This window comes from Sinohyriopsis cumingii, chromosome 9 (assembly GCF_028554795.1).
Source record: "Sinohyriopsis cumingii isolate HCF-2022 chromosome 9, ASM2855479v2, whole genome shotgun sequence".
Lineage (NCBI taxonomy): Eukaryota > Metazoa > Mollusca > Bivalvia > Unionida > Unionidae > Sinohyriopsis > Sinohyriopsis cumingii.
In genome coordinates this window covers 107,219,018-107,236,133 of record NC_142969.1, presented here as the reverse complement: position 1 = coordinate 107,236,133, position 17,116 = coordinate 107,219,018, and the positions used below count along the sequence as shown (strand labels likewise).

At 35.0% G+C, this 17,116-nt stretch overlaps 1 protein-coding gene across 3 annotated transcripts in view; it reads right to left on the bottom strand.

The window, feature by feature from the left end:
* The window catches only part of LOC149792436 (tetratricopeptide repeat protein 17-like), a 187,337-nt gene that overhangs the window by 137,637 nt on the left and 32,584 nt on the right, over positions 1-17,116 (bottom strand). For 2 of the 3 annotated variants that reach the window (XM_089971005.1, XM_089971007.1), the window contains exons 9-12: positions 15,920-15,934; positions 10,543-10,697; positions 2,926-3,030; positions 410-543 (exon numbers count right to left, since the gene is read on the bottom strand). In XM_089971005.1, the coding sequence (XP_089827131.1) occupies positions 410-543; positions 2,926-3,030; positions 10,543-10,697; positions 15,920-15,934 (409 nt within the window). The remainder of the gene's footprint in view (positions 1-409; positions 544-2,925; positions 3,031-10,542; positions 10,698-15,919; positions 15,935-17,116) is intronic. The other variant, XM_089971006.1, reaches the window with a different exon arrangement.

Here is a 17,116-nt window from a genome sequence, read left to right as displayed (position 1 = left end):
CAGTTTGAAGAAAAAAAACAAGTAATAAATAAATAAAAACAATTCCAGCTACTGTGAATCCTTTTTAATACCTGAAGATGAAATAATTTTTACTTGGATTTTGAGTCCTACTGTGCTTACCTATGAATGTTTGGGATTGTTCATCACATGAATTATCTACAAACGGAAGACTCATAATGCTCCTTGATGCATTTCTGACTACTATAAAGGACTAAAATATAACCTGAGGTTAGATACGAGTCTTTTAATGATTTTACCAATGCACTGGCTTAAGACAAGCATATAAAGGGATACCTATTTACATATGTCATGCAACTTTAATTTCATGCTTTTTATTTTGCCTATTTTACACAAATATTCTACTGATTTGCCAAACAGACTGAATTTTTTATCCTGCTCCTGTACTCACTCATATCCTTTGTTCTCTGGAGACAAGTAGACGGAGGAAAGGTTTGTAGCATCTGGGACTTTCTGTACATAGGATTCACACTGGTCTTTAGATGGCCATGTAGGTTCCATGTATTTAGGGACTCCACCTCCATACTGGAAAGGATTTGAACATATCATGATGAGGAGAATAAGACATTTGCAGATAAATTAAAACTTTCTGGTTGTAGTAAAATCCTTGCCTTAAAATATTTGCTACTTTGCTCCAAACAACTCCATTATAAATTGGTATAAGATGCATTATTTATAGACAGTGGCTCAACTTAAAAAATCTATTTTAATTAAGGCCTTCTCTACAATATACTTGTGTACAATATCTTGATTATTTAACACTAGCTGAAAAAGAATGGAATTTATTTCTTATCTAACATGTACTTGTAGCATTATTATAACAATTTGATTTGTTTTATATTAAAAGACAAGCTGTTCCAAACATATACTATGAAAATCTAAAGCTCTTTTTGAATTCCTGTATTTTAGATTTTGGTAACAAGAGATTTACACTAGCTGAAAAAGAATGTAATTTATTTCTTATCTAACTTGTACTTGTAGCATTATTTTAAAAGCATTGAGAGAATTTGATTTGTACGCAAGCTGTTCCAAACATATACTCTGAAAATCCAAAGCTCTTTTTGAATTCCTTTATTTCAGATTTTGGTAACAAGAGATTTACAGTTTGTAAAGAGCACAGATCATACCCAGAATCTATCTGGCTCTTCAGCATGTATAGTAAAAGTCCTACAATAGTATCAAATTAGTCATACATTAGTATCAAATTATTCATACATTAGCTGAGTGAATGTGACTGCATTGACATTGACATACACTTTATATACTGTGCTCAATTAGAGTTAATATACTAAAACAGCTGCAGCATAATCAATACTTTTGTCAGCTTTTATCCAAATGAATTTGTGATTTTCTTATAATCAATATTTATTTTATATATAACTAGATCATATCTGGCTAAAGATGCCATGTAGATATTGGAGTGCAGTTCCATTTCGTATATAATAAAACAGCTTTAATATCATCAATTCTTTCATCACTTCCATCAAATTTATTAACTAATATTTATTACGTATGCAAGACATAATTCCAATTTTCCTGAGTCATTTTCATACAACCACTCAACAAAAAGTTATGGAAATTTAGACTAAATGTCTCAGAAAACGAACGTTAATGACTTAGGAGAATATCCACATGTAAATATTATTCTTAAATGAGGAGCATGTATTTAAAATGCAACCACACACATTACTTCTTATGTTTTCTGAAAATGAATATCTTAGACATGTCTCAGTCTTGCATATCTAGGACTTCTTCCATGTTAACATGTAATTATTTAACATGAAATAGTTACAATATTACTTTAATCATTCACAACACAAATAACTGCAACTGATAAGAGCTTTTTTACTATTTAATTATACACTGTGCCAAGGGAAGGCAGTGTTTAAAAATAATGCCAGGGTAACCTGACTGACGAGGGAAGGCAGTATTCAAAAATACATGCCAGGGTAACCTGACTGACCAGGGAAGGCAGTATTCAAAAATACATGCCAGGGTAACCTGACTGACCAGGGAAGGCAGTGTTTAAAAATGCATGCCAGGGTAACTTGACTGACCAGGGAAGACAGTGTTTAAAAATACATGCCAGGGTATCCTGACTGATCAGGGAAGGCAGTTTTTAAAATACATGCCAGTGTAACCTGACTGCTTGAAGAGTTCATATGAAAATGTTAAAAATTCTACACTGCATCTATGGGTGGCAGCTCCGCATTAAAAGTGTCTTCCCTAGGCCCCAAGTATGTCTTACAGGAACAACCCTAAACAGTGCAACTACAAATAGCATATGAATACAAACACATTTTTCATTCGCACGGAAATATCATAGTAATGGTTTCAGGGCCAAATTCATGGTTTCTGTTACCATCTTTGCATTTTCCTAAGACCATCTGTAAAGTGTGATCAATCTTTAAGCCTACTGTACAAAGGAATATGTGTATTAAAACTGATTAGAGTTTGTTTAAAAAGCAATTCCATTGGGTTTGGAAGTTGCCTAAGTGTTCTCAAAATTTCTTCTAAAGTTTGGATACGCTATCTCTAAAGTTCTGATATGCTATTACTCTAAAATATGGATATGCTCCACTCTAAAATATGCTGATGCTATACTCTAATATTTGGATAAGTTATTCTATAAAATTTGGATATGCTATAACTCTAAATTTTGGATATGCTATTACTCTAAAATTTGGATATGCTATTACTCTGAAATATGGATATGCTCCACTCTAAAATATGATGATGCTATACTATAAAATTTGGATATGTTATTCTTTAAAATTGAGATATGCTATACTCACCACAGGGGCCTTAACTCACTATACTCACAGCAGTGGTCTTAACTCACTATACTCACTGCAGGGGCCATAACTCACATTACTCACCACAGGGGCCTTAACTCACTATACTCACCAAAGGGGCCTTAACAAAATCTTTGGAATACAGAGGAGGCCCTGTAGGCTTAAAGTAGTCTGGGACAGGTTTGGATTTCTTCTTTTTGATCACTGCATTTGTGTCCTAGAAAAATGTATAAACATATTCAGAATCTTCATGGGCTCTTTCTGAAACTGTTAGGACTTAGTTGCTGGAGGCTTCATCTAGACTATTTCAAGTGATGACATGTCTCACTTCAATGAAACTTTTAGCAGTCTCCAGAAACCACTGTGAACACTATTTATCATTCTGTATGTAATTCTAAAGTGATCTTGATAATGATAAGTTTGCCTTCATCTAAGACATTTTTTTCTTTTTACCTTTATATTTGTTGATTGTAACTTTTAACTGGCAAAATAGTCAGTATTGTGCTGGAATAGTGTTTAAACCACATAATACTCTGACAGCATATGAAAAAATAACAAATCATCACATTTTTCCCCCCTATTATCTCAAAGTTGAGGTACTATAATAAGTTGATAAAAACCAGTGATCACTTTTGTTTTTGTCTTTGTTTTAAAAATCATTGTTCTCAAAAACTGCTGTAAAAGCTATTATTTTGTCAACTACTATAAACCTGACTTTACTGTGTGAAAGTCACAAGTTTTCAGTACCCTAAGAATGACAGCCAGTACTAGAGGCCCCAGATGGCAGTGGTGGTATTTATAGATCACTGACATCTCACACCTGTCATATTGGTTTGAGTCTTGACCTTGGCCAATGTGGGTATGTGAGAATGACCTTGGCCAATGTGGGTATGTGAGAATGACCTTGGCCAATGTGGGTATGTGAGAATGACCTTGGCCAATGTGGGTATGTGAGAATGGCCTTGGCCAATGTGGGTATGTGAGAATGGCCTTGGCCAATGTAGGTATGTGAGAATGATTGTCAGTGCTTTCCACGTGTGGGTATGTGAGAATGACTGTCAGTGCTTTCCATGTGTTGGTATGTGAGAATGATTGTCAGTGCTTTCCACGTGTTGGTATGTGAGAATGACTGTCAGTGCTTTCCATGTGTTGGTATGTGAGAATGATTGTCAGTGCTTTCCGTCTGTTGGTGGTTGTTTCAGGTGATTTTCAGGTTCTTCATCCAGCAAATATACTGACTGTCATGTAAAGATTATCATGTGCTGAAAAATGCTGTTAAACCCACATCAACAGCAGCCAGTGTTAGAAGCAATGTTTAAGTGTCAATGATTACCTGATTACCTTGATTAGGCTAGCTACTACAGTTGAGTGTGTGTGTGATTTGGATTTTTAACATAACTTTTAACAGTTTTTCAGTCATATTGCTACGATGTCTGCAGTGTGACAGCTTATAGTGATGTCAAGCACTGGGGCATCATGCTGCAGACATGTAGCTTGATGTCCCACCCAGTCACATTATCCTAACACCAGGCCGACCAGTCCTAACACTAACCTCTTAATGCTGAGTGCCAAGAGAGGCAGCTGTTAGTACCATTTTTGTAAGTCTTTGGCATTTCTTGACCGGGGATTGAACTCATGAACTCTCGCATCTGAGGCAGATGCTCTAACCACTAGGCAACCGGATCGGTATCCCAGTTGAGGCCTAGCTCAAATGCATGCAGTATGCAATACACTTATCTAATTCCTATACTCATACATGTACAGTTACCCCATTGAGGGTAACATATCACAATATACAATTAAAATGCCAAATTCTCTGTGAATCACCATTCATATAGCATAATGGATTTTTTCTTACATTGTATCAATAGATGTATCTTTTCATATTGATTGTGCTTATCCTTTAAGCACCATATGCTGGAAGCTCATTATTCTATACAGAAAATGCAGTTTACAAAGATGCAGGATTGATCTAGACATGCGGCTTTTCCAGTTATTACAACTCTATGGTCTTAAAATAAGTAATAAAACAAGAGTGAGAACCAACAAGTTTTGTAAAATTCAACAAATAATTTCTTTCCCTGGAATACAAAGTAAAAAATGTATTAAAAAAATATAGTACTGCTAAAAAATCAAAAGTAATCCTAGAATTTTGAACGCAAGTTCTAATGACTAAAGTTCTGAACAAACTTTAGTGATATTCGAAAATAAATAAAATGCTGAGGTGTTGATGTGCCTTTGGTGGCCTGTGTTGTAGTGACGTGTCAGCAGTCCTTTCTTGAATCACAATAATACAATCCATGAATATATCCTTTTTTGAAATTTCACTATAAATTCAAGTCTCTATTTCCAAGAATGTTAATTCTGAGCACTTTGTATTTCCTTAGAAGAATCCCTTGAATGAAATAATTTGAATAAATAAATTCCAGCCCAAATAAAACAATAATATAATTGATTCTGCTCAGATCTTTCAGCATTAATTAATAATTTCAAGAAAAACAAGCTGATATAGTCCTCTACTTGACCTCAGGTCACAATTAGCATTTTCTATATAAAAAAAAACCTCTTACCTAATAGAAAATTTCATTCTGGAAGGTTCAAAATGTTTACAAGATTAAATCTTAGTTATAAAAGGACTGTTTCTGAAATTATAATATAAAATGTAGTAAATAACAGGTAGACCCAGCATTTTATGGGGGAATTTCCCCCAAAAAACTTTTAAAAATTAAAAAAAAATATGTACAAATAAACAATGCAAATTAAATATATATAACACAGTCAAATTTTTTTAACTGCAAAATAATTACAGGTTTACTGAGTAATGTCTTATTTTTTTATGAACTGAAATGATTCTAAGTATATATGAATCGACTAAACCATAGAACAAAACGTTGATACAGTTATGCTAGCAAAATCAATCACAAAAATCAAATGTCTGAAAGCATATCAAGTAGTTTTTGGACTTCTGGTGTAGTAAAAACAGATATGAATCCAATGATGAAGTTTCACGATTTGAGCATAAACAATAAATGAACTTTAAACACAAAATTTAAGCAAAGTCACTGAAGCAAGAAATACAGGACACTTATGAAGCATCCTCTCACCAAGTTTCATCATTCCAGGTTGAATAGAATTCATGAAGCATGCAAAAACTTGTAGTATTTAAGTATTAGCATTTGACTACCTCAGCACAACAAAGAATATATGGTGCCAAATCAAACATAAAGCAAAGCAAAAAGTTATACAAACCCAGTAAAACATGATAAATCTGTCAGTGACCTTCTTTTGTTGTGAATGTGCTGTACAAAGTGAGATAAATCAATCATCTACCTTGATTAATTGTGGGGCCCCGAGTGGCCGAGTGGTCTAAAGAGCTCTCCATTACGGATCACTGCCATCTCACCTCTGTCTGCGTGGGTTCGAGTCTAGGATTCGTCCAATGTGGGTATGTGAGAAAGCTTGCCAGTAGCTTCTTGTGGGTCGGTGGTTCTTCTCGGGGTTTTCCCGGGTTCTTCCTCTACCATTAATAATAGCCGCCATGCATAGCCTATCATGTGCTGAAAAATGGTGTTAAACCCCACAACAACAACAACAACCTTGATAAATCAATCATCTACCTTGATAAATCAATCATCTACCTTGATAAATTCATCATCTACCTTGATAAATCAATCATCTACCTTGATAAATCAATCATCTACCTTGATAAATTTATCATCTACCTTGATAAATTAATCATCTATCTTGATAAATCAATCATCTACCTTGATAAATCAATCATCTACCTTGAGATAAATCAATCATCTACCTTGATAAATCAATCATCTACCTTGATAAATTTATCATCTACCTTGATAAATCAATCATCTACCTTGATAAATTAATCATCTATCTTGATAAATCAATCATCTACCTTGATAAATTAATCATCTACCTTGATAAATCAATCATCTACCTTGATAAATCAATCATCTACCTTGCTAAATTAATCATCTACCTTGATAAATCATCAACTTTGATAAATTAATCATCTACCTTGATAAATCAATCATCTACCTTGATAAATTACTCATCTACCTTGATAAATTAATCATCTACCTTGATAAATTAATCATCTACTTTGACAAATTAATCATCGACTTTGATAAATTAATCATCTACCTTGATAAATTAATCATCTACCTTGATAAATTAATCATCTATCTTGATAAATCAAGCATGAACATGTTTAACATGATCACCTGGCAAACAATATAAAGGCGAGACTAACGGAATTCCAAGTGAAAATAAAAGAACACTTGAGGGATAACTGTAATCATGAAGATTCCCCAATGTCAAAGTATTTTAATTTATCTGACCACAACATAGACTGTGTTAAATAATTTCAGATAATAAAAATTATTAAATCTGACACAGAGCCCTCTAGAGGGAAAAAAAAAAACTTTTTTGCATATATCAATTACATACTCTACATCCAGTAGGGATTAACATCACGATTTAAATGAGTCTAGGCATTTTTAATTCATCTGAGCATCAGGGGGTAGTACACTACTTTTGAGCTCTGTAGTGTCAATGTCATTTAAGATACACCAAAATGGGTGGTATTACAGTAAAGGTAGACAGATGTAGCTAGAAAAGGGTACCAAATAATCTGGACTTTATACTCGCATTACAAAGTGCAGAAGGACAAACATAATTTTTGAGACCCAATTTTTTACACTAAAATTGCGCCCCATGTCAGAATTGCATTTTGTGTATGGATTTTAGACTTTTTGACGTCAGATCTAAGGCAGACCAGTCTTAACTTCACACAGACAGGCGAACAGTTGCAAAAGGTAGAATAAGTTGGGGATTTCAAGTCAAAAGTGACCAGGACATAAAAACTCCAATTTTTACCTTCTGCACATGCATCAGTGAAATAGCCAATGAAAATGGAAATTTCTAACACAACTAGGCTTTTATCTAAACTGAATCTCCTGGAAGAACATTTATATGGATGTATTCAAAAGCAGCCCCCAAAATGTCTTTCTTACTCACATTTCAAGCGAAAATGATGTTGTTGTTGAGTTTAACACCATTTTTCAGCACACAATAGGCTATACATGATGGACGGTATTAATGGTGGAGGAAGAACCAAGGAAAACCCCAGAAAGAACCACCAACCCACTAGAAGCTACTGGCAAGCTTTCTCACATACCCACATTGGTTGAATCCGAGACTTGAATCCAAGTAGACAGAGGTGAGATGGCAGTGATCCATAACGGGGAGCACTTTAGACCACTTGGCCACTCAGGGACCTCTAGCGAAAATGACAAAAATCTCCAGGGGTAATGAGAGCAGTTTGATGACATCAAATTTGAATATTTCTTGCATATTTAATCAATTGTACGTCAACAATGCTTGTAAATTAAAAAATTAACCATTCCTTGACTATTTGTAAAAAAATTCCAAAACCCTTCTTAACTCAATAACCTTTGGTGCCATGTCAGAATATCAGGAGGTAGCACCCTACTTCCAAGCTTTGTAGTGTCAAGGTCATTTAAGATTTACCAAAATAGGTGGTATTACAGAAAATTAGACAGAAGTAGCTCTATAAGGATACCAAATAATCTGGACTTTTTACTCTCATTACAAAATATAGAGAGAAATGCATTTTTTGAGACCCAGTTTTTTTTACACAAACAATTCACTTGTTGTCAGAACTGGATTTTGCATCTAGAATTTGGACCTTTTGGCCTCAGATCTAAGGCAGACTGGTCTGAACTGCACAGAGACAGGTAAACCTTTGCAAAAATAAGATCTAAGGCAGACTGGTCTGAACTGCACAGAGACAGGTAAACCTTTGCAAAAGTAAGATAAGTTGAGGATTTCAAGTAAACAAGTGGCCAGGACAAGAAAATGATGGATGCAATAAGCAAAAAAAACCAACAAAAAAACCAACAAGAACTCAAACATTTACCCTTATGCACATGCACGAGCAAAGAGCAAAACAGCCAATGAAAAATGACATTTCTAGCACAACTAGGCATTCATCTAAACAGAAATCTCTTAGATTTATTTGGAAGCAGCCTTAAAATGTCTTTCCTACTAGCATTTCCGCAAAAAATGACAAAATTCTCCAGGGGTTAATGAGTTAATATAATTTATTTCCTCCTTTGTGAACTTGTGTTATGGCCTCACAGTCAAAATGATGGAATATTTGACTCTTCCAAGGAAAACACTGTCCTCATTATGTAGCCCCAGCTTTTCAACACATGATAAATTATGACACAACTGCTCTGCTACACGACTGCTACACAGCAAAAAATATTACCAATGTATAAATTGTGAAGCAAAATTTAAACATCTGCACGACAAAAAAAATTCCACTTATTGGTAACAGAGTATCTTGCAGTTTATGCAGTAAAACCTTCAAAATAAAAGATGTGTTCAATGTGCACCAACTCAACAATAAAAAAAAAACGAACTATATAAAAAAATCGAATTCAAGTCAGGAGAAAAGCGGAATTCCGCTTTAAGACAGAGAAAAATCATGTCTGCATACTAAGCAGGTGTGATCATGGCAATGTTGAGCAGTACTGTGACGTGGGAAAATGGTCTGGCATTCCTTCAAGGTACAATAGTAAGCCAAACTTTGGACAGGCATACAAAATCAAATGCCTGAGCTAAGAATCAGTACCAAATTTATTATGCTACGGGAAATCTAACTTGAAATATCAGTTCTGATTCTTAAATAGTTTGCACAAGAAAGAAGATAAGTGTCCTCTATCGTATCATTATACTGTACAAGTATAACAAGTTAACTGTAAGTAATGAGCCCCTGTGAGGATGAATAAACATGCATATGACACGAGCCTTGAACTGTAGTCTTTATTCTGTGTTTCAATTTGAACTTGGAAACATGTTTTTTGTTTTGTTTGGGGGTTATTTTTGTTAGGGGGTACCCGTTTGCCAATTTTTTTACCTGGGTTGTCATGAACGGGCAAGTACCTGAGTACCCATATTTAGATACAGTCTGAAGAAATCCTGTAAGAACCATATGTGAACCCTATAGATAATCTTATAATTCCACAGGGTCTTAAAATCAATTATCATTTTGATACAACTGCAGACATCATTTCAACTGGTGATTTGTACAATAGGCATGGCAGTGTTATTTATTGTGTTACACAAACTAACTTTGTTGTTCTATAATATAGAAAAGAAAGTCTTAACAAATCGAAAAGAAAAAAATTCACGAGTTTTGAAATGAAAACATGAAATGTCTAACAACTGGTTACACCTCTTTTACTTTAAATGTGATCTTTACTCAGATTTGTTAAATCTCCCTATTGAAAGGCAACTTCTCTTATAAGGACATCTTGCTGCAGAAGAGCGGCCTTTTAAGTTGGGGACAAATGTAGTATATTATAAACTGATATAAAAGTCTGGACATTATTTTCAAGATTTATCTCTTTTTGCCCCCCCCCCCCCGTAAATAAATGACTAATAGATCTAAGTATTCTCTGTCAATTGCTGTACATACTCTGTACAACAATTATAAATGACTAAAAGATCTAAGTATTCTCTATCAATTGCTGCACATACTCTGACTGTACAACAATTATAAATGACATTTTACTGTTCCACACAGGAGTCAATTCATTTAAATATAAAAATGCTTTTCATATAATTCTAACAGTTTACTTGAAAATTACACAATATTACTGCATATTCAAAAATGTCAAACCACAAATCCTTGTGGCTCCATGCTGTCTTCATGTTTCCCTATTTTGTCCTCTGCTGGTGAGAAATCAAGTTGTGCCATGGTTTCTGCCTCTTTATGGCCCCAGGAACACATCAGCACCTGTTTATTCTCCCTGTCCACCATCTTACAGTATTCACCTACAATGGAGAAGCAGGCCTATGGGTTCAAAAATATTCTTTTATCACAAACTGTAAGATTTAAATTTTGATGTCTAATGTTAATATTCCAATATCCTTAAAATGTGACATCACTATAGAGTGTACTTTAACCCAACCTTGTAAACAATTGCAACTTTATTCAAATGTATGCATACTCTTTTTCATAGCTGTTACCTGCTGACTTATATTTCAGGAGAACATCCACTACCTTCTAAATTCAGAATACAGACAGCTCTAAACCTAACAAAGACTTTCACCACATTTTGTTTTGTTTCTTTTAGTAACAAATATTCTAAGAACTGTTCCAGTAAATTACACATGGAACCCTGGAAAGGGAAGGCACTTTTAGTGTAGAATAGTCACCCACTGATGCAGTGCTTTCCCTTGGTACGATGTATGTTTATGTGCCCTTATTATAAATCGAGAGAGAGAGAGAGAGAGAGAAGAGAAGAGAGAGAAGCAATGAAAAAGTTAATGGGTTCCAGGCTCAGTCAGAACACCCCAGGCAATTAGTACCAAAACAGGCAAGGAAGGGGCATCCATCCCACTTCCTTGCCTGTTTTGGTGCTGACCTACAATGATCTCCTGGGGTGTTCTGACTGAGCCTGGAACCCATTAACTTTTCCATTGCTTTTCTCTCTTCCTCCAAATTCAATGTGAGGCTTCCTCTGCCTGTATGCCTACCCTGGTAACTAAATTCTAGATCAAAATACTGTAAAGGATGTGAATCTTGGAGGCTCTGTTCAGTAGTTTGATGGGTCTTTTATTCAGACATGCAGAACCCATGGCAGATTCCATATTTGGCAATGGGAAAATGCTTCCTCAGGTTAACTTGAACTTTGCAAGAATGTCTGAAGGATTTTGCTCTGGTGTTCTCTATTCCATGATGGAAAAGAATTTTTTAAATCAAAGAATGCAAACTCTTGATTGTGATGGCTACGAACTTATCTTACATAAAGTGCCACAGGTGGAAGATAGCTACTGGTGGTACTGAGGTTTCTGAAAAATGTGATACTACTTGCGCCACTGGGAGAAGACTCTTCATTTTCCCTGAAAGACTTCAGAGTGGTGGTCCATCTGTTCATCATTATCATTCTTCCTGTGGGTTTGTTTGATATGAGGCAGACATTCAGGTTGAACAGTTTGGGTTTGGGTGGAAATCCTGCATTTGCAGTTGTCTATGATCAGATGGGTGGAAAGCAGGATAATCCTGGGGTTTCTCTGCAGCAAAGTTCAAGAGGCTGTTAATGCATGATTTTTCCCACTTGAAGGGAACAATCACAGTTTAATGGCAATATGATGCCATCACTTTGTGCAAGACTTTGGTAGTTACTGGAGTGGGGGAAACACACATGCATCTAGACCATTCCAATTCTTACTTTTAATACTGCACATTAGATTTCTGTGTAAACTAGCTGTATCCGCCTTTTTATAGTGCACAATAGATTAAGCAAACAATCTGTGTAGTCTAATTTGACCAGTTGTCTAATTGTACCTGACTTTTTATACTGCACAATAGATTATTGAGCATACAGTCTGTGTAGTCTAAACTTTATGTCCTAAGTGTCTTGGAATAGTTTTTTAAACTTTCATGGACCAGAGAAATATATCAGGGGTCCTGAAATTCAAATTACAACAACAGAAAAAAACGTTTTTCCTAAAACAAATTAACATGGCATTCAGAGAATTGTGAAAACTATATATTAAAACATTCAAAGGAAATATAATAAGTTACACATAAAAGAAAATATACACTTAATTATTAAATGTACACTGGTGATATTTTTTGGTTCCAGATCTGCTGCTGCTTCAGTATTAGTGTTATCCTTCCAAGCTTCATTAGTTTTCTCTCAAACTATTAATTTATAACAATTACTTTTTTTATAGAAAACTATACAATAAAATTTCACCAAACAACAGTATTTAGTGCCACTCCACTATTTCTAAAATTAGCTAACAAGCAGACACACTACCCTGCTGTTATTGTTGTTGTAGGTGGTGGTGTAGGGTTTAACGCCATTTTTCAGCACAAGATAGGCTATACATAGCAGCCAGTGCAACTGGTGGAGGAAGAACTCAGGAAAACCCTGGGAAGAACCACCGACCCATGATAAGCTACTGGCAAGATTTCTCACATACCCACGTTAGCCGAGCCTAAGACGCAAACCCATGCAGACAGAGGTGCAATGGCAGTGATCCATAACGGTGTGCACTTCAGACCACCCAGGGCCCCACACTACCTTGAAAATACATAACACTTAACATGTATATCCAGTCAAGTCCATTGGCAAAGTTCAATTTTATCAGGTCCTCAGATAAGTGCCAGATGTTATTGCAAGTATCTGTTTTTTAACCTAAGGCCTAATTAACACATATTTAATTCAAATGATCGTAAATGCACTGACACACCACCAGAAAATATAGTTAAAAACACATGATACAATGGACTGATGTAATGTCTATAACAGACCAGTAGGCAAATATTCCATTACAGACCAGTAGGCAAATATTCCATTACAGCCCTGGACACAGGCTTTTACACATCTTTTGTCTTGCAGTTTGTGGCATTTGATACAGGCAAACATTCCATTACAGCATTTGATACAGGCAAATATTCCATTACAGCCCTGGACACAGGCTTTTACACATCTTTTGTCTTGTACTTTGTGGCAACAGATTGTTTAAACAATTGGACAAACACAATGACCAAGCAAGTTAATTAATAACACCTATGGTCAAGTTAGCAAGCGGTTATTTAAGCTCATCTGACAGTCACATCTGGCAAACATGGGCATTTTAGGATCTCTTCTCGTCAGTTAGGGCTGCAACATTTACATCCGTCATTTGATATTTATAAGCTAAGGTATTAGTCATATCTGGAAAAAATATGGTCATGTCTGGATGATTATCAACTTCCTGTCTCATTGTTCTACATTCTTTACCAAAAAAACATACTCCTAAATGTAAATCTACTAAATATCCTTTAATATTTTCTATTCTGACCAGAAATTGATTTAAATCTTTAAGTGTGTAGTAATGTAAACCATTCAAAAACACATAATGACAGAAAAGTCCTAATTTTGTTCAAAACTTAAATAATAAACAAGGTTTTTACAGTTTGGTTTGTGTGGGTTTAACACCATTTTAAGTCTATATGTGATGGTCTAGTGGAGAAAGAGACCAGGAAGAACCACTGATCAAAGGGAAATTAGTGGCAAGCTTTCCACAGTCCCACATTGGTTGAACTGAAATTTGACTACATGCAGACATGGGTGAAAGGTCAGTAATCAGTAAATCATAAAAGCTAGCACCTTGGACTACTTGGCCATCCAGGAAAGACAGAAACACTTTGGGTACACACTTCAAGCATTTAGTCATAGTCACATAATCCCCAAAGTTCGACAGCAGCTTAGATAAAAGATATGTTGACTCTCAAAAGAGTGGATCAAGATGAGTAATGAGTAAATGACACTGTCGACAATGACACCACTGCCACCAGAAAAGTAATAACCTTGTATTGCCATTTGCAGGGGAGACAACTTCAGTAGAATGCAGATCTAAATTAGGACTGTAACAATTACCCAAATAACCACTGATGGTTTGAGTATTAAAAGTAACTGGTTACAAAATTTGGTAACCAGTCAACTGACCTCCCCCCCACTACTTTGCAACTCCAAACAAATACAGCAATCTGAAGAAACGACAATTGTCCATAAAATGTTCCACTCCCAGCCTTTTCTTCAAAACAAGCATTATACATGAATTTAAAACATGGTAATATCTATGCCCTGCCTGTAGACAAAATGTACCATGATCTCTCATTGTAACATGTGGTACAGAATAATAATAATACCATCTTCACTCATAAACTATGCAAACATGTACACATATTCGCAAACAAATTAACCATTTTCTTTCTTTGACAGTTCATGTGTGATACACAAGTTTTTTAGTCTGTGTTGGAGTTATTATGGTATTTGACTTAACTGGTACTGATTACTGCATGAAATCGCAGAGAATATGATAAAATAATTAAATGTTGAACATGTACCTAGAACTGATTACTGCATGAAATAGCAGAGAATATGATAAAATAATTAAATGTGGAACATGTACCTAGAACTGATTACTGCATGAAATAGCAGAGAATATGATAAAATAATAAAATATGGAACATGTACCTAGAACTGATGCAAAATTAGGAAATATCTTTGTGTAAGCAAATGTAACATGTTAAATTTCATTAGATTTTAGAAACTGGAAGCTTTGATAATGTTGTAATTCTTACCAGTTCACACTCTGTACATGAGGTGTTTTTAACAAAGATTAACTGGTTACAGTTATGGGTTTAGTTAATGTATTATAGCTAACTAGTTTTGAAATTAAATAACCATTTCAGCAATAATCTATACAAACCATAAAGGGAAATAACTTTAACAACAAGCAATGAAGCTGTTGGAAGGTAAAGCTTTCTGGTGCATATAGAAGCTGATAACAGAAGATGGCTTTTGTCAATGCACATGATGATAGGTATTGACTGATGAGACATGTGAAGCAATAAATGTAGCTCACAGTGACCTTATTTTTAAATGGAGTTTAACAATTCTCATTATGCATGTGCATATAAAATTTAATGATTTTATAAGAAACTTTCTAAAAAGCCGATCTAAACACAAAAGGCAATCATAGTTCATGACAGTGTTTGGAATCAATCAGGTAAGTATCACGAAGGATGGATCATCCATTCTGCTAAATGATGTTTTGGCAAAACTGTTATTTCTTACAGTCTTAAACAACCTAATGTCTGATACAGCAGAAATGGTGAAAAAAAGAAACAAAACAATCACAGAAATTGTAATCAGTTCATTGGCCATTAAAATGAAAGTTACTATTGCTTTATCAGACTAATATCAAATGTTAATGAAAAAACTTTTTGCACTACAATAGCGATTCCCAAATGTAAAGGTATATGAATGTGCAGGAAAACGACTTACACACAAAAGGGGCACACATATTTGCTGAACTTGCAAAGATGTCAGTGACTAATATTGGTATAGTGGTGTAGTACAAGTATAAAGATGTCAGTGACTAATATTAGTATAGTGGTGTAGTACAAGTATATATTAAACTCCATGACTATAAGCCTTTGAGAATCGGAATTAAATATACAAGGTGTGCATTTTTTAGTGTCAGTAGCTCACCTGCTTTTTGTGCTGCTGAAATAAAAATGGAATGAAATATAAACAACTTTCAAGGGGCAAAAACTAACTGTTATTTAATTTAGCCAGGAAGCATAAGAGATTTACACTTAAAGGATGATTATTCACGCTGCTTGTACACATATTGATACAATCGAATCTCCCAAATCTGTGTTTCATGCTGCTACTCGATATAGCACCAACTAACCAAGGCAACTGTTTCTACTGTAAATGTTCACCCAAATAATGAGGTTTAATACACACAACACTGCCCGTCAAGTTTTCTATTCGAAATCTATAATTGGTTTTCTGGGGTTTACAATTATATTGTTTCTGTTAATATTCCTACAGTAATGAGGAAAATCACAATCACTGGATCTGCATAAATCATGGATTCTGCCATAGTACCAGACAAAATAATATGCACATTGCGCAGACAAACAGATGACATATCGTTGCCTAGTATCAGACAAAATGACACAAAAAGATGACATTTCCTGGCCTAGTATCAGACAAAATGACACAAACAGATGACATATCCTGGCCTCATATCAGACAATTACAGACTTGACAGATGATGGATCCTGGCCAAGTATTAAACAAAAAAAACATAGATTGAACAAACAGGTAAATCCTGGCCTAGTATCAGACCAACGACAGAGATTCGACAGACTAAGATGTGACATATCCTGGCCTAGTAACAGACAAAATAATACAGACTAGACAGATGATGGATCCTGGCCAAGTATTAAACAAAATAACACAGATTGAACTAACAGTTAAATCCTGGCCTACTATCAGACCAATAGCAGAGTCTGGACAGACTAACAGATGACATATCCCGGCCTAGTAACGAACAAAATGATACAGACTGGACAGTTGACATATCCTAGTCAAGTAACAGATAAATTGATATACACTGGACAGATTAACGGAGGACAGGTCTTGGCATGGTACCAGATAAAATGACAAACTAGACTAACAAAAGCACCTCCTGGCCAAGCATTAGACAAAATTACATAAAGACTGGACAGAACAGCAGTGGGTAAAGTTATTTTCCCCATGAAGCCTACAAATCAATGCACATGTTTTGTAAAGGAAATCATCAGGATTGGAACACAGAAAGAAAGAACAGCAAAGGAAGAAATCAGAAATTCTCCAAGAAAATCAAATTCCTATACAACAATTTAAATTCCCTTA